Genomic DNA, 24,369 nt, shown 5'->3' on the forward strand with positions numbered 1-24,369 from the left:
AATGTATTGAGCAGATTTGCAAACAAGTTGTGCTGTTTCTTTCCCCGCCTCGGGCGGGAGGCAAATCCCCACTGCCACAACCTAAAATAAGTTTCTGCAGAACAAGCAGTGACTAGAATGATTAATTTAAAAAAGGGGTTGAGCTCCCTGCCTGTCTTTCGGTTTCTCCTTGAAAACCTTCATCTCCTCCAGCTGCAACATCTTCTCCCATGCTGTGAGCCTCCCCATGCCTGTGACAACCTGGGACCTCTCACAAAGACTGCCTTCGCCATCGGGATTAGGGCAGATCCCAAACAATGCTCCGTAGCCAGGGCAGGGCAGGGGAAGTGGAGGGATCATAGAGCCTCTCAGTGCCTTTACATTCCTCAAGAGATCGAAGGATTCTCTCAAACGGCATTAATTGAGACAGAGACAAGCTGAAGTGTCTGCCTGCTGACAGATCTGTGCTCTGCTCTCCCGTTGCTCCCAATCAAAACCTTTGAAGCTGGAGTGGGGAAAAGATGTCGGACTCACAACCCTCTGCTCATCTCCCTTGGCTGAAAGAGATCCCAGCTGCCTCAAACGCTTTCTCTGCTTTGCAAAATCCGAGAGGGTGTGGGAAGGTGTGTGTCTTCTGATCCTTCCTGTATAGACGAGACCTCACGAGTCTCTCGTTAGACCTGAGCCAACAGCCTGCGACTGGGGTCTTGACTGGGAGAGGAGCTGGTGGCAGGGGAGCATTTCTGCCACATAACTGCTCATGGCAAGCGTGTGTGGGTCCAAGCACCAGGAACTGTGCAATGGGAGCCACATCCTCCGCTCACTGCTGGGGGCCTCCCACCACCCTTGGAGCAGAGCCTCTATTTCTCCCTGCTTCTCACTTTTTTCCTGCTCATCTCTCTCCTCAGGCAGGGGCTTCTCAGGGTGAGGGGTTCCCGTGCCGGAGCACCCCTCCATCTGCCGCTTCCCTTCAGGCTGTGGAGTGTTTGGCTGGTGCATGCACAACACTGTAGACAATCAGCAAAACTGATGCCGTTCAGCAGGTTTAGCCTGGTTTATAACGCACTGCCGTGGAGGAGGCCTCTCTTTGGGCAGCCCCTCCATTTGCGCCAACGTGGGTGGGCAGATGCGGCTCTGGTGCAGGGAAGCCTCTCCACCTCCATCTGTCACACCTGAAGGGAAATGCGTGGCCCTTCCAAGCAGCCTAACCCTGCCACATGGCAGCGGAAAGCGGCCGGGGGTCGACGGGGCCTTCCCAGCTCGGCGCGGCCAGCCAGGCCTCGCCTGATGTGTCCCATGGGAAGGCCGGCAGTAACCCAGCCTGGGGGGGGCTTCCAGCCATAGCTCACACCTCTCCCGCGGATATTTTTTCCTTCTGGAAAGGTAAATAATAATAATAATAATTAAAAATTTTAAACAGGATGGAGGAAAAAAAACCACGAAACACCGCCCGCCCGTCTCCATGGTAACGGGGGGCGCCGCAGCGCCTCGCGTTGCCACCGCAACGGTCCAGGCCTTCCGGCGGCGGCCGGAAGCGGGGCGGTGCGAGGCGGCAGCATGGCGGCGGAGTGGGAGCGCCAGCCAGCCGCCGCCGTCCTCACGCTGCTGCTGTCGCTCGGTGCTTCCGCCCTCGGGCTGCTGCGGGTAGCCCCCGCCGCCTCCCTGCGGCCCGCCGCCCTGAGTGCGGGGGAAGGTGAGCGGGGGCCGCCGGGGCGGAGCAGCAGTTGGCCCCGTGTCCCCCCTCGCCCTATTCCGGGCCTTCCCCTTTGCTTCCCTCCTCTCCCGGCCTTCCCCATGTCCTGTCCTGAACCCCATGGTCGTGTCCCGTCCCCCTCTCCCCATCTGAGCCCCCGTTTCTGGGTGCTTCTCAAGTCTTTCACCGAGCCTGCTGCTGCCTCCGTGGCCAGCCAGTCTGGGCCTTCCCCATGACCCGCACTGTGCGCCTTGCTCCCCCCTCTCTAGGTGCTTCCCCTGGCCTGCACCGAGCCTGTGGGCCATCCATCTCAGCCCCCCTATATCAAGCTGCTCCCCCCTCGACCGGCATCTGAAAGAGGGTAGATTTAGGTTAGGTATTGGGAAGAAATTCTTTACTCTGAGGGTGGTGAGATACTGGCCCAGGTTGCCCAGAGAAGTTGTGGATGCCCCATCCTTGAACCCTGGAGGTGTTCAAGGACAAGTTGGATGGGACTTTGAGCAACCTGGTGTAGTGGGAGGTGTCCCTGCCCAGTGCAGGGGGGTTGGAACTGGATGGTCTTTAAGGTCCCTTCCAACTGAAACCATTCTATGATCTCTGGCCCTTGACACTATGCAGAGTGGGGGTATGCCGCTAGGCGCTTGGGGGATTTGCTTTCCTCAATCCCTGTGGTGTTCCCAGAATGATTTTTATCACACTTTTAATTCCCATGCTCCTGCTCACCCCCATGCAGTGATTTCTTTTAACAGCACAGTGCTGTGATCTGATGGGTGAATTCCACCATCTCCTCGCATGTCTCCAGGCAGGCAGGCAGGTTGCGCGGTTGTACTCTCTGGCTATTTTGCTGACTATGGGACTGAGGTTGATGGGAGGGAGGTGGAGAACTCTTTGCCTCAGTCCTCACTGAGTGCCCAGGAGAACGGCCAACCAGAGGGCCTGGGAGCACTTCTGAGGGCTGATAACCTCCGGGCATTTTTTTGTGAGAAAAATCAGCCTTCTAGCAATTTAAGAAGTGTTTATCTTTTGAGCAAAATCGTAGTTACCGTAAAAGTCATTTTTAGGTCTCTTGCCTTCTCTTTTAACAAGACTGAAATTTACTACAGATACTGTTGCTTTTTTCCAGGCAGCTTCCCAGGAAGCAGCCAGAGTCAGTCCATATGTCTGCGATACCCAAGATAGCACTTGTTTCAACTCAATTTGGTTATTTACGCCTGGTTTTAAAGGCCTCAAGTTTCTTCTCTTCTACACCAGGATAGAAATGAAAACTATTAATTAATCCTGTAGGCTCACTCTCCTTCTGCTCAAGCATGTTAAGCATGTTGTTGTAGTGGTTTAAAACGAATCTATTGCTGCCTCTGCCTTTCTGACATGCTGGTGTGCTCAGTTCACAGGTTGGTTACCTACATCTTTGTCTACGAAGACCTGATATCCTTGACCTGCGGTGCCATTATCATTTGGTATTTTGCTGGCAGCTTTGAGAAGAACGTTGGCACTGCGAAGTACTGCTTTCTCACCATCACGTTTGCCATCCTCTCTGCCTTCCTGTACCTCTTGCTCAGGCCCGTTGTCTCAAGGGTGTCGGCAGTGGAAGATGCCAAAGGATTCATGCCTGTAGCTTTTGCTACGCTGGGTGTCTCCACCACCCGCTCACAGATGAAGAGTACTCTGTTTTTTGGTGTTAGAGTTCCAGTGGTGCTGGTGCCGTGGTTTATGCTCTGCATAGCATGGGTTATCCCCCACTCTTCTCTCTTGAGTAACCTGTGTGGGCTCCTAGTTGGGGAAGCCTGTATCCTTTCCGGGTGCAAAGCCCTGAACCAGAGTGGGATTGCTGGTTCACGAGGGGGATGGTGTGCGGCGGTTCTCACTGCCAAGACGCACCAACTTTACGGTGTCTCCTGGGCTCTTCCTCTGCATTAAACTCTCAGTGGCTTTGCTGATCCTCATCACATTCAGTTCTCCATTTGTTTTTCACCTCGCGTTTCCGCTTCCCCTGTGGCTTTAGCGCAGGTGGAGGACATGCAGCTGAGAAGGGTGATGGTCTGTGAAGATGGCGCTGGGTAGAACTGGGAGAATTCTCCAGGGAAAGTGGTTTGTGGCCAGCGGGGGATTGTGTGTGGCTGTGTTAGAAATGAGCGAGTTTTGTCCGCATTCCTCCTTAACATGCTGCTGACTTCAGATGGTCTTGGCTACTGTTTCTGCTTGGATTTTCCGGAGTCGGTGGGCTCTAAGCTGGATCGAGTGTTCCCTTTCAGTCTGCTAAAGAGGATACCAGGGCTGAAATATATCCCAGGGTCTTTAGCAGAGAGAAGGGCCTTCGAAAGCAGCAAGTAAGTACAGGAGTTCCTGTGAAAGATCTTATGATACAGGGAAATTTGGAGACATTAAGTTGCCTTTAAAAGCTGTATTTTGCTTGTCATGTTCATATCCTGGGTGTTAAGGGGAACATACTGACCCATTAATGTTACACTGGTGACATTACTGTGACTAATACGTTGTCACACATTAACTCAACCAGGTCTTTCAGTGAAAGCTAAATTGAGGAGGAAGACCTCTCATTTGCTGCAAGGGCAGTGAGTACACACGCGAAGGTATTGCAGCTGGGCTGCCATGAAGGCTAAGTTGTGAAGTTCTCCTGTAACATGAAGACTTCTGGTGTTTGTTCCTGGCTGTATTGCTCCCTGGGGCGTGATCTTTATCTTTCTTTGCCCCACCTTGCCTCCCAGGAATGCTGTGAAGTGAGTCATGGCCTAATCTATGTAGGAGCGAAGCATTATAAATTAAAGATGTCACTTATGAAGTTCAATATAGACCTTTCAGTGCATGATTTCGGTGTCAAGACAAGATTGCTTTACTGAAAAGAAACCTTGGAGCCTGTGGCTGACATTCAGGAATGGTTTTGGGTTTGTGTGTATTACAAGCCATGAGAACTCACTTGTATTCTAAAAAACTTGGAAATGTAAGTCAAATTTTCCCCTGTTCTAAAATGTTGTTTCAGTTTCACAGATGGTTTTCTATTAAGGGTTAAATTCTATGTATTTTTTAAGCCATCAGCTCACTTAAAAGCGTTCTTTGAAGTGGAAGCATTCCCAAGTGTTTGCATCTGCCATCATCCATGGGGAAACCATAAAAGAAACCCTTGCCTGCAGCAGGAGCGTACCCCAGATCTATTAGGGCACTCAAACGTGTAAGGGCTTGCAGGGGAGGCCAGGCAGATCCAGCAGCATTTGTGTTTTTACTCTCTTCCTTCTGTGCAAGTGCTGCTTTTGGGAGGAGGGACTGTCTTGCTGCGTGCTGAGCCTTATGTCTGCATCAGTCTAATGCTTCTGCGAATAACTGTTGTGCACAGCCTCTCAGCTCTGTGTCTAAACCTGCTTTCTTTAGGTGAGATGACATAAATAGACTGTTCTGGCTCAAAGATATTTACATAAACATTTGACTATCAATCTGGGCGTGGGAAGGTGTTTCTAGGATGTTTCCATTTTTGCTGCTAAATTTGCATGTCTCTGTGTCTTGTTCTATATGTGCTCGTGGGACTTAATTTTTATTATTTTGATTCTTATTCCCAAGTAAGAGTTCCTGATGGTTTGGGTTTTTTTTTTTTCAAATTTTCATAAGACTTCAGGCATCCACTTGCCACCAGACAGAAGACATTTCTAGGAGGTCCAGGCTTTGACATCATGTTTGTGTCCACAAATGAAAAAAACCCCCAAAACCAAAACCAAACCCACACCGCACATAAAAAAAAAAAATAAATAAAAAAATCCAAGCCTGAAAATCCCAATATGAGCCTATTATTGCTGGGAATCTGCTGGTCATGGTCTTCATTAATATTGTCTTGATTCTCAGCACTCGTCTTAGCGTTGTGCGTGGGCTGAGCAGTACTCCTGAAGTCCCAGAGGCTTTGGCTTCTAGGCAGATTGCCACTCTCTTGATACGTTTCAGGGGGATGAGTCATGCCTTCTGTTGGCAAAGGCTGTTTCTAGACCTTGCTTCTGAATGATTAATTTTATTTGTAACTCTCTCCTCCTTCCCTTTTTGCTCTATACCCCGGGCTCTTACTCACACCAAAGGCCTTTATGGTTTCTTGATAAATAACACTTGGCAGCTGTGACTTCTCCTGATTAATAACTTAGCAGATGTGTCATTCAGTGGAAGGCAGGGAGGATGCGTATGGAAATCTTAAAGCACATTGCAGTTTGGCTTGCATATTCCTTGCACAAAGAGACTCAGGGCCAAGAGCCACGCTCGTTCAGTGGGTGTGGAACTGGCGTGGGTTGGGAGTGGGAACATCTATCCTGGGAAGCCAGTAAACCTATTTTACTCAACTGCTGCTTATAATGAGAGCTGCTTTTGTTGTAGCGCATCTCTCTGATGGATTGCAGTGACCTTTCTGAGCACTGGTCAGGAGGAAAATACCCCCAGGGCACTTCCAGCACTAATTAGGCAATGCCAGTTCTGAACATAGTGTAACCTTCTGTTTTCTTCCTGCCCAGGATTAACACTGTGCCTGGCGCCTACCCCACCCAAAGCTACTACCGCGCTTCGCCTCCGGCTCTTCCTGCTTTCCAGATGCAGCACCCCAGTGCTCAGAGCCAGGGGTTTCAACACAGCTGCGCTGCGGGATGCGGCCATGGTCTGGGACACGAGGGATGTCAGCACAGCCATGCTGCGGGACACAGCCTCCCTTCTTCCCCCTGCCAAGCCAGAGGTCCCTTCGGAGAGTGTTACGTGCAAGCCCACGCTGGAGCCTCGCCTGGACAGTGCTGCCAGCTGGGCAAGTTCTCTCCCCCGCAGCGCGTCTGCCCGACTGATCCACAGACACCTGCAGACGTGGGCCCCCTGGCTGGGGTTCAGCAAGCATCGGGGTATCCAGCAGCCACAGTGGCTCCTGTTTCAGCTGAATTTTCAAGAATCCAGGTGTACTGATCCTCCAGAAAGCAGCAGAACTCTCATACTGTGGCAGGACCATTGGGTGACGCTCACGCAGCAGTGCATTGCTGGTGTCTTCGCTGTCTCTGGGGTGACGACTAGCAGAATGGGTTGTTAACTCCAGCGTGGGCCGTTTCCCTGCTCCCTGGCACAGGCTACTTGAATTATATTTCCTTTATTATTTTTTTTTTAACTTTTTGATATTGCTGGGGGCAGGGGACTGAATCACATCTGTGCGCTTCACATCCTTTTGGAGTCTTTTTTCGTTGCTGTATTTAGCAGATGCTTTTCCACACTACCCCTGGAGTTACAGTGCATCAGCTCCCTGACTCAAGCTAGGAACCTAATTGTCAAAACACTGGACTAATCTGGGTTTTAATTAAGCTGCAGCAATAAGGACATGTCCCATCTACGCTGAGGCTCTTAGCCTCCTATCGTGTTTAGAGGGGTGATGTAGCTAGGACCCAAAAGAGGTTGAAATCATGGAAGCCTTAGTTTATAACTTAATATTTGAGTGGAAAAGGACAGATGTCTGTTCTATTACTGACTTCTCCACTAAGAGTGCGCCTTGAAGTGGACTTGTTAAACCAGGGCTGGGGCAAGAGGACAGAATACAGAACACCCTTTTCTGCCCCCCAAAACACAGCTCTAAAATGCTGAAGGTCCTTCTTAGCTGTAGTCTGTGTGTGCAGCAACATGTTGCCTTCATTTTCCGATAGCGCTGCACGCGCTTAGCCTGTGTTGCCAGCACTTGTCGATAAGGCAGCCTCAAATGCACGCAAAGGAGTGAAAGACTCTTCAATAAGGGATTTTGGCCATTTGTGGAGCAAATGTATATAAATCCAAGGAGCTGGGAGGGACCATAATGGTGGGTTGGAAGAATTAACTGGAATGTAGCAATTCCATTGGGGGTGTTCACACTGCTCAGCTTTAGATGTCTCACCCACCGATATTAGCACAATCTCTCTCTTTTCTTCAGAGCTGGTGGAAAGGTGTGTGGGAGAGGGGCATTTTCAGCAAGGGCTTTGGAGCAGGATGCAGTGTTTGGTGCCTGTGGCAGTAACGAAGGAGTTTGGTTGAGTTGGAGGGACTCAAGCTTTATTTCCAGCTGTGTAGCTGCTTTAGTGTTCCATGCCCAGGAGGAATCTGCTGTCTCTGTGTCTGTAAATCAGCCAGGATCTCAACTATTGCCCTTGATTCTTTGCTTAGAGTTTTGTTGTGCTCCAAAAAAAAAAAAAAAAAAAAAAAAGTGCTACATGAAGCACGAAGTGCCATCACTGCTCTTGGAAGTGTTCTTGCAGTGCCTAGCGTGTCCCCCAGAAACCGTGATGGCCTCGGGGCCCTTCCATGCTATCAGCGAGCTGGGGTCATAGGCAGCACTGGCAGCCGCATGCTCCAAGGCATGTACGTGCCCCTCTTTTTTCCCCTCTTCAGTGTCTGAAGAAGCCCCGTGTTGCTGTACAGCCGCTTTCTTCTCCTGCAGCCCTTCTGGGATGATGGCCACAGTTAGGTGTGGCCTCGCAGGGGCTTGCTTTGGGGGATCGCCGAAGCCAATGCTGAGGACTTAGACCTCAGATGCACATTAGTAAGAAGCTCTGCTCGCAAAGGTGGGCACCCCTGGGCAGGGGCTTTCTGCAGGAGGATGCAGCAATTTGGGAACCAGCCTGGAGCTGGTGGCCGGCTCTGTCTCATCCCTGATCGTTTCACTCCTCCATGGGATCACAAATGGACTTGACTTCATGGTTCTGTTTTTCCTCCTGACAGCAATTGCATTGTTACATGTTTCGTGGGGAGCAATAATGGGATAAGGTGCTTGTTTGGAACTTGAAAAGCATGCTTTTAATACCAGGAAAGAAATGCTAGAGATAACATTGAAATGTGAATACTCCACTCTCGTTAGTGCCTTGATTTTCGTCCTTGTGAGATCCTCGCCTGTAAACCTAGGAATTTTATAACTATTTTTTCCAGAAATGTGCAGCAGGGTGATGAGGACTGGTAGCAATCGCAGATGTCGTATATCTTCAAATTGTAAGCTTGAAATACAGTCTGAAAGACAAACTACTACGTCTCCAGCTTTGCTTTCAAGTGGGGAGCTGGAGCGTGCCCCTCCAGGCGCTGGCGACTGCTGGGCAGGCTGCGGGTGTCTGATGGGTGCTCGCTGCCTGTCTGCCTGGTGACAAGGGACGCGCACCGGGGATGAGCAGTACTGCACGTTGGAAAGCGCTCTTGGGGCTGGAAACCGGTTATTTCTCCTTTCCAATTCTTATCAGTTGATCTGGTAAGAGATTCACTCTCCCTGCAGAGCTGTCAAAGGAGTGGCGTGTTTCCAGTGAGTAGTTTCACGACTTTATGGTGGTAAAGGAAGCCCTGGCTTGTCAGAGTCACCGTAGCATCACTGCCGGCAGCGAGAAGAGCCCCAAGCCTGGCTGGTGCGGGGAACAGACAACAAAGCTCCTTCCAGGAGGGAAGGTGGGTCCCTTGGTCCTGGCAGCGGGGAGACATGTCCATGTGCGAGGGACCAGGACCAGCCATTAACGTCTCCGTGCTTGGACAAGGCAACTGCCACAGCCTTGCAGGTGAGCCCCGGGGGATGGGATGTGATGGGATGGGCACAAACCCACAGTTTGGGGCTTTTTTCCTTCTGCTCGCAGCTCTGTCGTGAGCTTCCTGGTGAACCTGGCAGATCACTTGTCTCTGTGATCTCTATGGCTCCCACCACGTCCCTGGGGCTGCTCCAAGTCCAGCTGCGCGACTGCCCTGGTGCCTGCCTGTCACTTGAAATGTGTCGTTCTTGTGTTCAGCGGCCTTCAGATGGATGTTTGGAAAGATCAAGATGATTTCTAGCAAGGTCTGTTTCCTGCCTTTCCCGAGGGCAGCCATTTCGCAGTGAAATGCTGTTGTATAAATCAGCCGAGGACTTTCTGCTTCTCCAGCAGCGGGGTCTAAGCAAGTGCCAGTTCCCCAGGGCTGGTGCCAAACTTTGGAAGTCTTCACCTGGGGAAGGGAAATTGCTGGGAGAGAGGAAAGGGGTCGGGGTGAGAGATTTGCAAACGTGTCTAAGGCTGAAAAGAGGAATGAAATTCGTAAGAGAGGGAGGTAAAAATCATCAGCTCATTGGGCTTTGGCATTTGCCTAAGCTCACAGGCACTGATCGCACGTTGCAGTACCAGGTCATCTCCTTGGAGGGGAGACAGAGAATTACAGTTTCTAAAGCAAAAAGGGGAGAAGAAAAAAAAAAATGAAAAAAAAAATAATCAATAAACCCCTAGTTCAGCCTGGGATGGCTGCCCATGGGGAGCCTGCCGTCCCTGAAGGTTTGTTATTTTGTGTTTTTTGGCACATTCCCAGTAAAGCTGCCGCTTCTTTGAAGGTCAGGATTGCTTCTGCTCTGGAGGCAGAGTGGATGCTCAGTGACGCCAGAAAGCCCTTTTTTTTTCCCAGGGGTGGTCACTGCGGAGTGATGAGATTCTGTGGAGAAGCGCTGGGAGCTGAGCTGGCCGTTCCCCTGTGCTCAGGGCAGGGGTCCTGCTGGGACACCCCAGTCCTGCTGCGGGATGGATGCTCCAGGAGCGTCCAGCTCCTTCCCCTCCCCTCTTCCACCGCCACCGTGCTGTGAGATAACAGGAGTCAGGGGTACACGGGGACGCAGAACCAACGCTGAGCTACATCACCACCGCAGCTGGGGACAAGGGGGGGTCTCACGGCATGGGGAGCCCCGGCAGGAGACACTGATGTCGGAAGAAAAATGGGTCTGTATTCACTTTCCTGTTCCTCGTTCGTTTGTGGTAAATCACACGCATACAGACGGTTATCCGGCATTGGGGGCCAGGTTAGCTGGGCCAGGACACTGCAGAAGGCAGCCACCGTGGCTGTCCCACTGTGTCCCGGCGTGTTTGCCAGCACCGTGGAGGCTCCACGGCCAGAAGTTCAGGGGGATGGAGAACTGGAGAGGGGTGAGCTCCTGCCCGTGCTGGGGATGGAGGAGAGCCCGAGAGGGGTGAGCTCCTGCCCGTGCTGGGGATGGAGGAGAGCTGGAGAGGGGTGAGCTCCTGCCCGTGCTGGGGATGGAGGAGAGCTGGAGAGGGGTGAGCTCCTGCCCGTGCTGGGGATGGAGGAGAGCTGGAGAGGGGTGAGCTTGCACACGCCCTGTGGCGAGTGGGAGAAATACGTGTGGAGGCAAATCCCCAACTCAACAGGTCCCTCTGGGCTGGCCAGGCTCGGCTTCCCAGTCCTCTGGGGGCGTTTGGGCTGGGTGTGATGAAAGCCCAGCCCTATCCCTGCCAGGAACAGAATGGGATGGGCTGTGCTGTAGTGCCTGTCCCCGCTCCAGGCACACGAGGGGCCCCGTGACCCCAAACCACGGACCAGCTCTGTCCTGCTGTCCCCTCAGGGCCGGTGCGGGTGCATCCCCAACGCTGCCATCTTTAACCCGCGGCCATTCACCCCGCGGGGGATGGTCACGGACCAGAGTCACCCTGGGGAGCTCCAGCTGGGTCAATCCCGGAGCTGATGCAGGTGGCAGCCATGTCCGGATGGCCCCGCATCCCCGAGCCCTCTGCTGGAATGCCATCATGAGAGGGGGTGTCCCTGCAGCCCCAGGCATCGCTGCCCCAGAGCCGGTGCTTTTTGGGTCCGTGCCCCCTCCTCGCACCCCTCCTGTCCCCGCAGGTGCCGACCAGCTCTGCCAGGGCAGACTTTGCCCCTTCCCCCGGGGTTTTATTGACTCTGGGTGAGCATCGACACAGCGATAGCGGCTGGACCGTGACCTGCCATGTGCCAGCGCCTGGCCAGGGGTGACCCCACACCAGGGGGTGGCTGCGGGCTGCTGTGCGGGGGTCGGGGCAGGCTGTGCTCCGGGCCGGGCTTAGCGGGGGCGGGATGTGGCTCCACCAAATAAAAAGGAGAGGGGAAAGCACCTAAAATAAGAGGCGAGGGGAAAGCATTGATCCCCCTGCCAGTGGGAGTAGGGTCTGGGGGTCCGGCTTGCAAAACCTCTCCTGCTGGGATGGCAGGGGACGGTTCCGGAGCTGCTCGTGCAACTCTCACCTGGGAGAAAGGCCTCCCCAAAACACCCCAAAATCGCCCCATTTTTGGTTAAGTCAGGAGTGTTGGCTTGCTGTGCTGTGAGCCAGCCGGGCGGGGCAGCCCCTCGTTCCCCGGCGGGGTGGCGGTGACCGGCTGCGGGGTGCCAGCCCCCACCCCGCGGTCGCCCCGCGGGCCCTGACCCCCACCGTGACCTTTGACCCCAGCCCCTTCCCAGTGCCGCCTGTCCCTTTAAGACACCGGGCGCGGTGGGGCTGTACCAACTGCGCCGCCGCGGGGGGGGGGGAGGGAGGAGCTCCTCCAGCGGGCGCGCTCGCAGCCCATTGGCGGGCGGCGGGGGCGGAGCGTGCCTGTGTCCTTCCTCTCCCCCGCGCGTGTGCCCGCGTGGTGCGACCCGCTCTACGTGCCGGCCTCGCCGGGGCTGCGGGGCGCCAGCGGCGGACGGGCCCGGGCGGTGGGTGCCGGGACGGCCGCGCCCTCGTGCTGCGGCCTGGGGGGCCGGGGACCGCGGGGGGGTTCCGGGTCCCTGCGTGGGTCCCTTGTGGCTGAGGGGGGTCGGGGGTCCCCTGTGGCTGCGGGGAGGCCGGGCCTGGGTGTCCCCTGTGGCTGAGGAGATGTCGGGCCTGGGTGTCCCCTGTGGCTGAGGAGATGTCGGGCCTGGGGTTCCCCTGTGGCTGAGGGGAGGCCGGGCCTGGAGTTCCCCTGTGGCTGAGGGAGGTCCGGGTGTCCCCTGTGGCTGAGGGGAGGCCGGGCCTGGGGCTCCCTTGTGGCTGAGGGGGGTTGGGGGTCCCGTGGTGTTGAGGGGAGGCCGGGCCTGGGGGTTCTTCGTGGCTGAGAGGGTGGGAGGGGGCTGTGGCTTAGGGGAGGTTGGGCCTGCGGGTCTCCTGGGGCTGAGGTGAGTCCCTGTGGCTGAGGGCAGGCCGGGCCTGGAGTTCCCCTGTGGCTGAGGGGGTCCGGGGGTCTCCTGCGGCAGAGGGCGACTGGGCTCTGACACCCGGGTCCTCTGTGATGGAGAGGGGAGGGCTTTTATCCCCTGATGGGGGCGGTGGAGGGAATGGGATGAGTGGCCCCCGTGTTATGTGGGGGCGACTGCTGTGACTGGGCCACCTGTTATTGGGGGGACTGGGATGACTAGGGTCCCCTGTATAGGGGGGGACTGATATGAGTGGTCCGTTTGTTATTTAGGGGAAGGCTGATGTGACTGGACCCCCTGTTATTTGGCAGGAACTGGGATGACCAGAGCCCCCTGTTATTGGGGTGTGTGATGTGACTGGGCCCCTTGTTATCTGAGTGGTGAGGGGGTGCCCCTACCATGGCTGGCATGGGGGCAGGGGGCTTGCCGGCACCCAGGTGCCGGGATCCCTGCCGTGGGGCTGAGGGAGGGGGCAGGAGCCAGCGTTTGGGGCCTCCTGGCAGGTCCTGGGCTGGCAGCCTGGGAGAGGGGTGCTCGGGGTGATGTCCGCCCTGCCTCGCTTCTGCAGCAGGCTGAAGGGTTGCTGGTGTTTATCTCGTCCCAGGCTGTTGCTGGTTAAAAGCCTTCAACGAACTTCTTTTTCTGACCCTTCTCTGCAGAAAGTTATTCCCAGCATCTCACTGACACCTCTGCTGCCCTCGGGACTGGCTTGCTCTTGTTCTGCCTATTTCTCTTTATAAACTCTTGTATTATTGGAAGACTGTCTTTTCCTGATGGAATTGCTTTGGAGAGTGAAGTTATCCCCTTAGGGAATGTGCTTGTTGAAGGAAATAGTGGAAAACCCCGTGTTTGGGAATATTAAAGCTGGAGGGGATGAAGACACCTAGATCGCAGTATTGGGAGTTAGTCATCAATGTGGAATTGATTCTTAGGAAGTCATCGTATTTACAGGAGTAAGCACAGCTGGTGCAGCTTGGAGTATGATCTGCAAGTGTTAGACCATGGGTTAGCTTGTGTTAGCTTTCAGAGCGTGAAAAGAAATAGTAATGTTTGGTGGAATGCATATAGAGAAGAGGGATCACTGAGGTTTTCTGCCTAATCTCAATGAGTTTGGAAAACTGAAATGGGTTTGTACTTCTACAGCTCTTTTTAAAAAGCAGAAATGTATATCCAATTGAGAAGCTGCAAAAGTACAAGGAAAGATTAGGTCTCAGACTCTAAATTCTGAAAGTGTTGGTGGGGACATCCCTTCTTCCCTAGGGCTTTTTATTTTGTGTGGACCGTAGTGAGGAGCTGAGGGCTTTAATTTTGTGGTGGTGTTGTTATTCAGCAGAGCTGTGCTTAGTGGGGTGCACTGATACACGCATCCTTTTGCTAGGTAGAAGGGAATGTGATTTCTTCCAGGATTTCTGTAGTTCTCCAAGAAATCCTGATGGGCTGTTGTGCACATGCAAAGCAAACTTGCAGATTAATCTGCTGCAGGTGAGGAGATTGGTGTTTTGTTGGGAAAGGGCTGGTGAGCCAGGCCACTCCTGGAGAACCTGATGTTGTCCTGGTACAGCTCTTGGTTTTCTTTCAGATGCACCTTGTGCTGGTTGATTGCTCTGAAACGGGGTGTTGCATGGCACAAAGCATCTGGATTTGGAGAGTCCTTTGTGTTGTATGTGGACGTGATGGTGTACAAGAACTATATTTGCAAAACACTGTCCCATAAAGCAGGGAGGATACCAGTGCCACAGGGGAAAAAACCACCTGACACAACTGAGCATTGTCTCTTAATCTTCTAGTGTAAAAGCCTTGGAGAGTAAGGTGAAGAGTGGGCAGGAAGGAGGCGGTAGTGTCACACAGCTGGCTTAACCGTCTGTTAATTAGTCCTGTTCTAATTGTGACAGAGTAAACCTTTTACTTTGTCATCACTTTGGAGTTGCCTCCTGTTCAGTCAATAATCTCTGGGGTGGTGCCCTCTGGGTAGCCAGGGTTGAGCAAGTAAGTGCATTCTGCAACTTTTATTTTGTTTCTTCCAAAGCAGCTGGAGGAGCTCAACGGGGACATACGACCAAAACCTCTTGTCTTGAGGGAGGCTTTCCCCGCTGCTCGCTGCCCTTCGTGCTGGAGCTCACAGACCCCGTCACCGTTTGCTTGCCGAGCCATTGGTGCAAGGTAATCTCTTTCTTTTAAGCATTGCAGGTTGTGGAGCATCTGTGGGTGCAGCTGGGTTTGGGGAGGGCGACTGGCAGCAAGAGCTGGGAACGATGGTTTCTTTACCCCGTTCATCCACAGCAAAAATGGCATATGGAACCTTGTCCAAACTGAAATCTCATTTGATCTTTACTCTCTCCTTTGGCTGTTGCCATGCATCCAAGATAATGTGTTTACTCAGTCCTGAAGGACTGGGGAAAAGGCTTCCCTGCTCAGGTCTGTGCTCCTGCCATCACCTCCCCATCCCTTTCCTCTGCTATAACAGAAAGCCACCCGACAGTTACCTCTGCTGACACTGAACTTTGTTCTGTTTCCTGACGTGGGCTCTTCTACCTCTAAAAACACAATTCGTAGAACTTGCATAAATTGCTTTCCCAATGTGATCATTTGATCCGAGCGGTGAGACTGCTTTATACACGCTATTGTTGAGAGTGAGTCATGAGCCCTGTAGTGACAGGTGTGCCTCTGCCAAGATTGTTTTTTATGGAGTTTGAAATTTCATATATCAGAACAAATAATTACAGGCTGCTCATAATCTCTTGCTGCTTCTCCCCAAGTAAACATTCAAGTCAGTTGCGTGCTGCTGATGGCTCATGAAATCCATAAAGAGTGAAAGAGGAGAGCTTGTATCTCTGGTGGCTTCTCTAGGTCCACAAGTCCAAACAGTGACTGTTTGACCTATGGTGGCAGATTATTGTAGTATTATTGCTTTTAGTTATCAGCCACTTCTGGGCCTCCAGTTACTCCTTCGCAAGGAGTAAAGTAGAATTATTGGCGAATTTTCCTTTCTGTTCTTGCTGTGTGGAGTAGGAGATGGGGAGGTTCGGAGTTAAAGATGGGGTTGGATTTTTCTCCTTGGAAAATCTGTCTCTGGCAGTGCATGTGGAAGTCTTCTGGGAAGGTTTAGTAACCAGCTTAGGGAGTTGGTAGGTCTTTGTGGCACTGCCAAGTACTCTGGATCTTGCTGCGTGGTTGCTTGTGAAATGCATCTATTGACTTGCTTTCACGGGTCATCGCTAGCATCTCTGGGTTCTAGCTAACTCCAAGCTTTGGAGGAGCAAGCTGATAAAATGCCTGCAAGGATTGTGCAAGCCCTGGTTGTGTAACAGGGCTGTATGCATAACTGCTTGAAGCAAGAGGAGCAGCTTATGTTACAAAGGGAAACAAAAATCCTGTGTCAAGTATCTTCTGTTTGTGTTGCCCATACTGGTGTGGAGTTGGAGAGCTGCAGTTTTTGCAACTCAGGGTCAGCCTTTCTGCCTGCGACCCCACTTACTCCCTGCCTCATTTGTCTGTTGTCCTGTGGCCCTTCTCGGCACGGGGGCATCTGCTTTGGGTACGGAGCTGATATTCTGTGATCTGTGAGTGCGAGTGGTTGTGTGTGATTGCAGAGGACTGGTCTGGATAGCTGCCTGTATTTCACAAGTGTTCAAAAAAAGTGAAATACAGCTCAGATTGCCTTACCCATAGCGGGCAGGGAGGTTCATAGGGTGACTGCACACACTTCTAAAAGGGGAGCCAGATGGGAAGCCTGGGTCTGGGACCTGGAGGACAGTTCTCTTGCTGTGATGTAACGACTCTGCAGTAACACCTCCGTCCCTTACAGCTATGTAGGAGACGGGCAAGTAATGACTGAAATGGTTCCACATCTTCAGAGGAAAACTACCTTATAATACAAAATGTCCCCGTTCCACATAAATAGTGCTTTTTTTAAACAAATAAATCCCCAAAATATACTGTTCTGATCTGAGGTCTTTACCATTTTTAAACCTTTGCATCCCTGTGATGTTCTTCCAGTTGTTAGTTTCAAAGGAAATCTCCCAAACGAGAACAACGTTAGAGGATCTTGCTGTCCAAAATCTTCCTGGTGGAAGAGGTCAAAGTCTGTGGCTACCAACCCTGTTTGTAGTGTTCATCTCCCTGTAATGGCTGCAGGCAAAATCACAGTTTGTCACCCAAACCCTTGACAAACAGGGTGAGCATATGGCCAATTTGGAGGAGGACAATTTTCACTGAACTTTCAGCTGTGGCAGCATTGGGTACAACACTTGCAGAAGAGGCTGCTGAAAAAAAAATAATACCATATTCCCCTCTTGATCTTAAAAAAACATCTTCAGCAGGACCTGAACCATGCAAAATACATGCCTGAATGGGTTGTTCCTGAGATTTTTCAGCATAGCCCTCTGAGCAGTTGGTTTAACTGAGCAGTGCCCATAGTAGTTGGCAAAAGGATGGTCTAAAACTCCTTCAGTCTTGTTCCAACTCCCAAATGTCAGTGGTGTTGAGCCTCCTGTTCTTGTTTCGAACGATGCCTGATGCACGATTTTGTCCCTCGCTGGGAAGGAAGGCTGGGGAACAGTATTAATTAGCAGGGGCTTCAGTTTACCTGCTGTTCTCGGGTTTTGTTTATCCTGTAATCCTCAACAATTGTTTTTCTGAGCTGGCTTGTGTTAATCTGCGTGAAGGAAGGTGTTCAGGTGCCTAAGCCAGTGAGGTGCCCCACATCCTTGTTCAATAGCTGAGAGACGGGCTTTTACCTGGTGAAAGGAAGTGTGTGAATTCAGTTAATTCTGGGTTGCTTTCTTTTAAGGCAGCTTGGCAAGTATGAATTCATTTTTGTGTTGGATAACGTCTTAAGCCCTTTGGTTCATTGTACTGGGCTTATTGCATAGCCCCACCTTGGCCTATCTGTAGGGTAGAGTTGCTTTCTGCTTCAGTAAAACTTCTCTTCTTATTCTCTTCCTTGCTTTTACAGCTGCTCTGCTGTCCTTGAATAAGACCTATTGCCCAGAAAAAAATATCCAAGTGTGACAGTGAAAGCTCAAATATGCAGTATTTCAAGCTCCAGACTGACTGATGCACGCTCCGCATCTGTCTCGTGCCTAAAATAGAAGTTCTGCTGATGCCTGAGCCGGTGTGTCAAGGTCTGGTTAGAAGAGACCTTGCACAGCGAGAGTAATTTGTTCTGTTCTGCAAAAAACACCCAGCTTTTGTGTTTCTTAACCTTGCTCGAAGTGCTGCTGCAGCCAAGTCCTCTGTATAGGTTGGGGTTTCTGAGTTGGTGAAGTGCTGAGAGGACTGTGGAGAGGCGTTTTCCCAGTATTGTGTGTGAGAGACTCTGCTGCTTTCCACCCTTCGTTATGGGGCTGCTGGTGGTTAATGGGAAGTTGTGGGCTATGCTGGGATTATTTTTTTTAAATATGTGGGAAGAAAGTGGTACGGAAGCGCTAGGCATAGCGAGCCTTCGGGTGTAGTGAAAGCCAAACCCCGCTGACGCAGCAGTGAATGTCAGCCCTGGATCACTTCCCACCGTGCCTTCATTCCTCAGCGCTGCCCCCAGGACCGCAGCTGTAGGGTGAGCCCACCCAAAGCAGGGAGCCCACGCAGACCAGACCAAGCACGGCCTCTCATCTGGCCAGACCAAAGGCCTCTCATTCAGGGGAAATGTGATCTCTGCGTGGCAGAGCTATGGAGAAAAGGCTAATTCAAGGGCTGTTGAAGGCAATGTTAAATAATCTGCGTCTGAGCGCCAACTTCAATGGTCTGCTTTTGTTTTGGAAAGGACCACTTTTCTTGCCAGGTCTCCTTTTACTAAAAAGGAAGGGAAAAAGAGCTAATTTGAGACTTGCCTTGGCCAGTAACTGGCACAGGCTGATGTAAACAGAATTGTTTGTTTTTTTTTTTTTTTAGTTCTAATAGGTTGTATTCGTACCTGAAGGGGAATGAGAGAAGATGTGGTTTTGCCCCAAAGGTCTCCTGGCCTAATACCACACACTAGCATGCAGGAAAGGCTTCACTGCGGTGGGATTCAGAGGAGTCTGGGCAGAAATGCCATCTCCACCGCAGCCCTGCTCTTTCTGCTGCTGCTGAGCCTCCTCCTTCCTCATGGGCTCATGTCTGTGGGGCTCCTTGGCCTGACACACGTCAGTAACCCACTAGTCTTGTATCTTTAGTGGGTGAAAGAAGAAAAACCCTTTGTCAGTCACAAGACTGTATTCCTGTTTGTAAGAAAGTCTCTTCCTTCGCCACTGCTGTGTGGAGCTCTCTTTCTGTGCCGCCGTCTGTGCGAGCTCTCGACAAGCTTTGCAGATGCCATGGGAATAGGGACCTGTGAGAGGGCTGCTGTGTGGTTTTTCTTTTTTTCCTCCCAGGTGTTTTAGTTGCTTTTTAGGTTAATTTCTATTTACAGGCTTCCCGTTTTGCCGTTGCTTCTAAACTCGGGCTGCGGGTTGGTGCTGTGTGAAGAGGTGTTTCCATTTGCTTTGGCTGCTTGTTTCCACAGTGTGTCTCCCCTCTGTCCTGAAGCTGTCTTTTGGGACTGTGCTGTGATGTCAGTGGAAGGAACTGATCTCTAATTTAAAACTGTGTGGATTTTTTAAAGCTTCTTCTCAAGGCTGATGATATCCCTGATCCGTGCCGTGCCATGGTCCTGTGCAAGGATGGTCAGCACGAGAGGAGGGGTGATCCCTGGGGCAGGCCAGGCACATGGTGGGGTCTGGTTATGCACACCCACCTGCACCTAGGGAATTCAAGTTGGTCCTTTGCTGGCAGAAAAGTGGCTCTCGCAGATCTTGTGGCAATGCTGACATCCCCAGCCACGCAGAGCTTACAGTGCTAGAAATCGTGACAGCTGTGTTTCCACTTTGTTCGCTAACGCAATGCATGTGCTGAGTCAGTGACACGAGGGTCATCATGTGGCTGCAGGGAGCGAGAGGAGTGCTCTGCCAAGTCATCTCTGCCAGACTGCCCCTTTGTCCCCTTCTCTGGTGCGGCTGTGCGGGGCTTTTCCTGGGAGTCTGGACTGGAGAAAGCTAGTCTGAAAGAACCAGTGGCTTTCTGTGTGTGTGCACTGCTGTTAGAGGTGGTGGTGACTTGCATGAATTCCCCTTTACAAGAAACCAGAGAGCAGTCCTTTGGTAAGTCTCCTTGCTGGATGTGAACAGGGTGGCTAGCATGGAGGAACTGGGCACTCCAGGGCTTGTGTTGGCGGTGTGATGGTATTGCTGTGAGATGTGTGGTGAGCTCGTTCCTGCAGGTGTGGTTTGACTTCAAACTGACTACCTGTTGTCCCCACTAGCAATTAGCTGAGACAGCCTGGACCTTGCTGCGGGCTGCAGAAGGCTTGGCTGCCTGCTGAGCTCCCTGTGAACGGTGCCTGGCACTGGTGCGAGTGTTGGGCAGAGGGTGATTAATGGCATTGCATGCGTTTGTCGCTCAATTCCTCCTTTGACTCAGTCATCACGGATTTTTGTGTGTACATGTTACAAAATAGAACTTCTGCCTGCAGCTCCTGCATTTATCGGCAGGTGTCCAAAGGGTGCTGATGCTGCTCAGTTCCCATTGGGAAAACTCTGGCTGTCTCAATAAGCACAGGGGCATGGGAGATGGGGATGCAGCCTCTGTGCTGCCCTTTGCCAGGGCAGGCAGAGTCCATAGGGCACGTTGCGACTCATGCCTATCGCTCCATGGGTGTGGGGGGATCGGGAGCGTGCTGTGTTGACCTCAACTTGGGAGATTCTTGCTGCTGCAGGCTGCGATCAGATGGAGCCCGGGGATCGGGTTATTGGAGGTGGGAGCAGTGAGCAGCCCGGGGCTGTGCTTGGTCAGCAATCTTCCTTCTCCTTTGCCTCTCACATGAGCAGGGCTGACGCTGCGGGTCGCAGTGTGCTTATGGTGGCACAGGGCAAAGGAGAGTCAAGCACAGAGCCTGGCCACCCATTTTTGGAGCAAGAGTCACAGCCTGCAGCCCTGGTCTGGGACTGGGAAGTCGAATTATCCTGAGATACTTGGAACATCACGGACATTACATTAAAAAAGGCTACTTGAAGCTCACAAAGAGCCAACTTACTGCCCAAGTCACTTTAGAGCCAAGGCATTTTGGTCACTAGATGATACTACAATGTGACTGTAGAAAGGGAGACCTCCCAGCCGGGCTTTGTGACCGTGATGTTGTGCTGCAGCGTGGTTTTTGGGGCATCTGTTGCACCGTTTTCTAATGCTGCTGTCAGCTGTATGCAAGAGAGGGGGGGGAAGAACAGATCTCATCAGGTTGCTGACAGCTTGGTTGTTCAGGCGCTCCCCATACTATTCTATTTAATAATAGTAATACTATTTCTATTTATCTTCTAGTATTGTTAACCCTGTGATGTGATAGCACCTTCGGTCCACATGGAAATAGTGGGGGATTTGAGGATGCCTGTCACTGACAATGCTTCCAGTCCTTTGCTGCAGAGATAGGTGTGAGAATTAGGAATACGTTTTTTTGAACGAGAAGGAAGTGCATCTGTTTGGCAGCATGGAGGTGTGCCGAGAGGGTCCCTGGTGATTGGAGTGATTGCGAGCTGCTGCATATCAAGCAAATTCCCAGGTTGAGGAGCTACGCTTAGATGCTGAAATGCTGTGCTAAAATACAGCATTGCTTGATTGCGATGTTTCAAAATGTTGTGACTTTCCTGTGTGACAGAGATGCCTCACATCTTGTCTGAGACTGATTGCTTTACACCAGATACTGTTGCATAAACAAGGATCCAGGAACTGGAGCCATAATTTAAAGGAAAAAAAAAAAAGAAACGAAAAACCAACATACCAAGACCGACTTCCATTTCCCCTTTTTTCTTTTTTATCTTGATTGAAGGTACAATAAACATTGGGGATAAAATAACTACCCTTGAAACTGGTATCAGGGGAACTTTTACTTCTGATTCATAAATTTACTGCTTTTTTTTTTTTCTCTTGAAAAAAACCCCAATCTGATTCTATTGGGGTCCTTCCAGAGACTGCAGAATTTCCAGGATAGCTCAATTCCAAGTAAGAGTCAGGTTTTCTTTTCACTTAGAGTTAGAAAAGGACATGTATTTGAAAATTAATTGCTGTGAATGCCCAGAAAATAATTGTTAGAACCAACTAGGTAAGACTGCAATAAATTGAGGAGTAATCTTCTTGTGCTAGGTGAAGTGAGTTAAATAAATAGTTCCTAAGTTATGACAACCCTTTAAAAAAGAAGTGTGAGGTCTAATTCCACGTCCTTTGCCTTTCTCTTGATACATCTCAGCAAATCTTTTCCTGAGGGTGGGGAGCAAAAAGGAAAACCTGTAGCTAAGATGTGGGACTTGAATAATTGAATGTCCAGAACCAGATGGAGCCCATCATCAAAATGAAATCAGTTCTAGTGTCTTTGGTTCCATCACTAGAGAATGACTGTGTCTCCTTCTAGGGTTAGAGGTCAGTATATAACCTTTATGCAGCGGAGGCTTGTGAATGAGGAGACCAAATGAAGACTTTGGTCCGTGCACCAGAGCCATAAGCCTCCAGAAATGGTGCTCTTCCTTCTGGCTGTGGGTGTGGGGAGTGAGCGGGTGGTCCAGCTGCAGCTGGAGGGTTCCCCTTTGAAGCGCTGGAGAGCTGCAGTGTAGTGAAGGCCAGGAGATAGTATGTCTTCCTCCCCTGTGTCTGTCCACGCTACATTCCCAGGAGCTTCCCTCCCGAGGATGCCTCCTTCGCTACTTGGGAGATCAGACCACCTCTGGAGGCTTAAAAGAGCAAAACCACTCCTGGGAGCTCTGCTGCTTTGGGCATGGCAATGAATTGCTGCTGGAGGTGTAGCCCTTGCCTTGCTGATTAGCCCAGGAGCTCATTCTCTTGCTCTGTGTAAGGGCAACTGGCAAATATCCACGTCTGAGCTAACTGGAGCTGGGAGGGGAACTGCTGTGGAGTCAGGTGTATGCAGCCTGTGTGCGTTCCACCCTGGGCTGGCTGCTGCTCACCAAAGACGTGTCTAGCTTGAAACTCTCCTCCACGTGCCGTGTGTTACAAGGGATGCTGCTGTCCTCTGTGCAGGGAGCCTTTCCTAGGGCTTGGCTGCTGCGGGTGCTGGATTTGGTTCTCAGAAAGGAAAGGGGTGCAGCCCAAAACCAGCTTAGTGTGGTCCCCATCAGCCTTGGGGTTTTTTTCATGGCTTCCTTTGAGCAAAGGTTTGTCATTGCCTTATGTGCCATGGGAAAGGACTTGTGAAGGCAATAAACCAGCAACATTTTTCTCCCCCGGTGTGTTCCGTCAATGTCAGTTGCTGGACCTGCGCCTCACTGATTTACTGGAACCCAACACGGAGGAGGAGGGGGACCCTGCTGGGAGCTGTGCATTGTTGGCAACTAAGCTCCAGTTGTGGAGGCTTTAATTTAACAGTTTAGTCTACAGTTGTACAGAAATAACACCCAGTTCTTGCTTGGCTCTGAGATGGAAAAGCCTGTCAGCAAGGGAGGGAGGACAGGGTGACCTGTCTGATAGAGAGGAATGGGCAATTTGCTTGTCGGCAGTTGCATCGCCAACATTTTTCTTCCACCCCCCTGCTTAGTGTCATCACTGGGAACCTAATGGCAAGCTTTGCAGTGGTGTTTTAGTGCCCTTTGTAGTACAATCGCTTGCCAAGTTCTCCGCTAAATTAAACTTCTTGTGGGGCTGGGAGCTGGTTGGGCTGCAAAAATACCCGGTTGTCCTCCCATGATTACTGACAGGTGGCTGTGGACTTTTCCCTGCACTCTGCAGGGCTGACTTTTATAGCTGGTGGCCCATGGCAGAGTACTTGGTGTTCTCTGGAGCTTTTCCTTGGTGGAGTAACAGCAAGGGCTTCTTATTTGCTGAAGACCTTACCTGGTCTGCCTTGTTAGTGCTCCCTAAGCATCACCCTTTTTTTTCCCAGCTCCTGAATGCATTAGCGTAATTTTAAACTTTAGTCAGTTTTATTTCTCAGTCCAGGCACAACTTGGAGTTTGCTGCTTCTCTTTCAGCCCCCCCAGGAGAAAGCTGTGTGGGAGCTTTTCTCCAGCAGGCACAGGTTTGCTAAACCCTCCCCTCATGGCCCAGTCAGGGGACATGTCCTTTCTCTCTGGTGGCACCCCCACAGCTCTGAGTCACTCTTCTGTGTGCAAGTTCAAATGTCCATGGTCTCCTGGGTTGGCAGGATGCCCAAGTACAAGAAGAGAGTCACTTTGCCCTTACAAATCAAGTTTTGAGTTAATTATCTGTTTGCTTGGACAGAGCGTGTCCTTGAGTGTTGGGAAGATAATCTTGCGATCGGGACTAGGGTCAGAGGAGTTCAGAGTTTTGGCAGAGCAGCGGGAGGGAGGGAGCGATGGGTGGCTCCCCAGGGGAAGGACAGGGGCCATAGGGTTAGTTGGGGACTTGAGGGCTGGGTGCTTATCCTTGTGCTACTGCGAACTCAGGGTATGGCCGTGGACAAGCCACAAGTCACTTAAACTCTGCCTCGGCAAGTAGAAAAGAGTAATTCAAGGAGATGGAAGTTAAACTGGGGAAGATAGTGGAGGGAACTGGGAAGCCAGAGGCCTAAAAAGAAGTTGATAGTAAATCCAATCCGCATGCAGAGGCGGATAGTAAATCAGAAGTATTCATCAGTTGTGTTGTAATGACCTAATGTGTGGATGCTCACAGAAGTACCATGTCACAGTCCTGCTCTGTGTTTTATAAACACAGCAGTAGGGGCATCGTATCACCTTTGGAAAGGAGGGAGGAAGCCTAAGATCTGTGGGGTGACTGGAAGAGTGCGGTCTTCCCCCACTAACACCCCATGGGCTCCGTGGTGAGTAAGGGCTTTAGTAAA

The 24,369-nt window shown here is 51.5% G+C and overlaps 2 protein-coding genes across 4 annotated transcripts in view; both read left to right on the plus strand.

Annotated features, from left to right (window-relative positions):
* The first annotated feature begins 1,529 nt into the window (after positions 1-1,529).
* RHBDD2 (rhomboid domain containing 2) lies at positions 1,530-6,269 on the plus strand. Its single transcript, XM_054209979.1, has 5 exons — positions 1,530-1,672; positions 3,057-3,458; positions 3,849-3,999; positions 4,188-4,628; positions 6,166-6,269. The coding sequence occupies exons 1-4, from the start codon at positions 1,537-1,539 to the stop codon at positions 4,204-4,206; spliced, it is 708 nt and encodes a 235-aa protein (XP_054065954.1). The 5' UTR covers positions 1,530-1,536; the 3' UTR covers positions 4,207-4,628; positions 6,166-6,269.
* A 5,713-nt stretch (positions 6,270-11,982) lies between these two features.
* Positions 11,983-24,369, plus strand: part of LOC128912517 (NADPH--cytochrome P450 reductase) — a 31,118-nt gene continuing 18,731 nt past the window's right edge. Inside the window, exons 1-2 of one of the 3 annotated variants that reach the window (XM_054208562.1) lie at positions 11,983-12,098; positions 14,587-14,717. Coding sequence is in view for 1 of the 3 variants with exons in the window: in XM_054208561.1 (XP_054064536.1) it covers positions 19,633-19,672 (40 nt within the window). In the remaining 2 variants the exon portion in view is untranslated. Of the gene's footprint in view, positions 12,099-14,583; positions 14,718-19,481; positions 19,673-24,369 lie in introns of those variants that run through there. The other 2 variants (XM_054208563.1, XM_054208561.1) reach the window with 2 other exon arrangements.

The sequence above is a fragment of the Rissa tridactyla genome, chromosome 7 (genome assembly GCF_028500815.1).
Source record: "Rissa tridactyla isolate bRisTri1 chromosome 7, bRisTri1.patW.cur.20221130, whole genome shotgun sequence".
Taxonomy (NCBI): domain Eukaryota; kingdom Metazoa; phylum Chordata; class Aves; order Charadriiformes; family Laridae; genus Rissa; species Rissa tridactyla.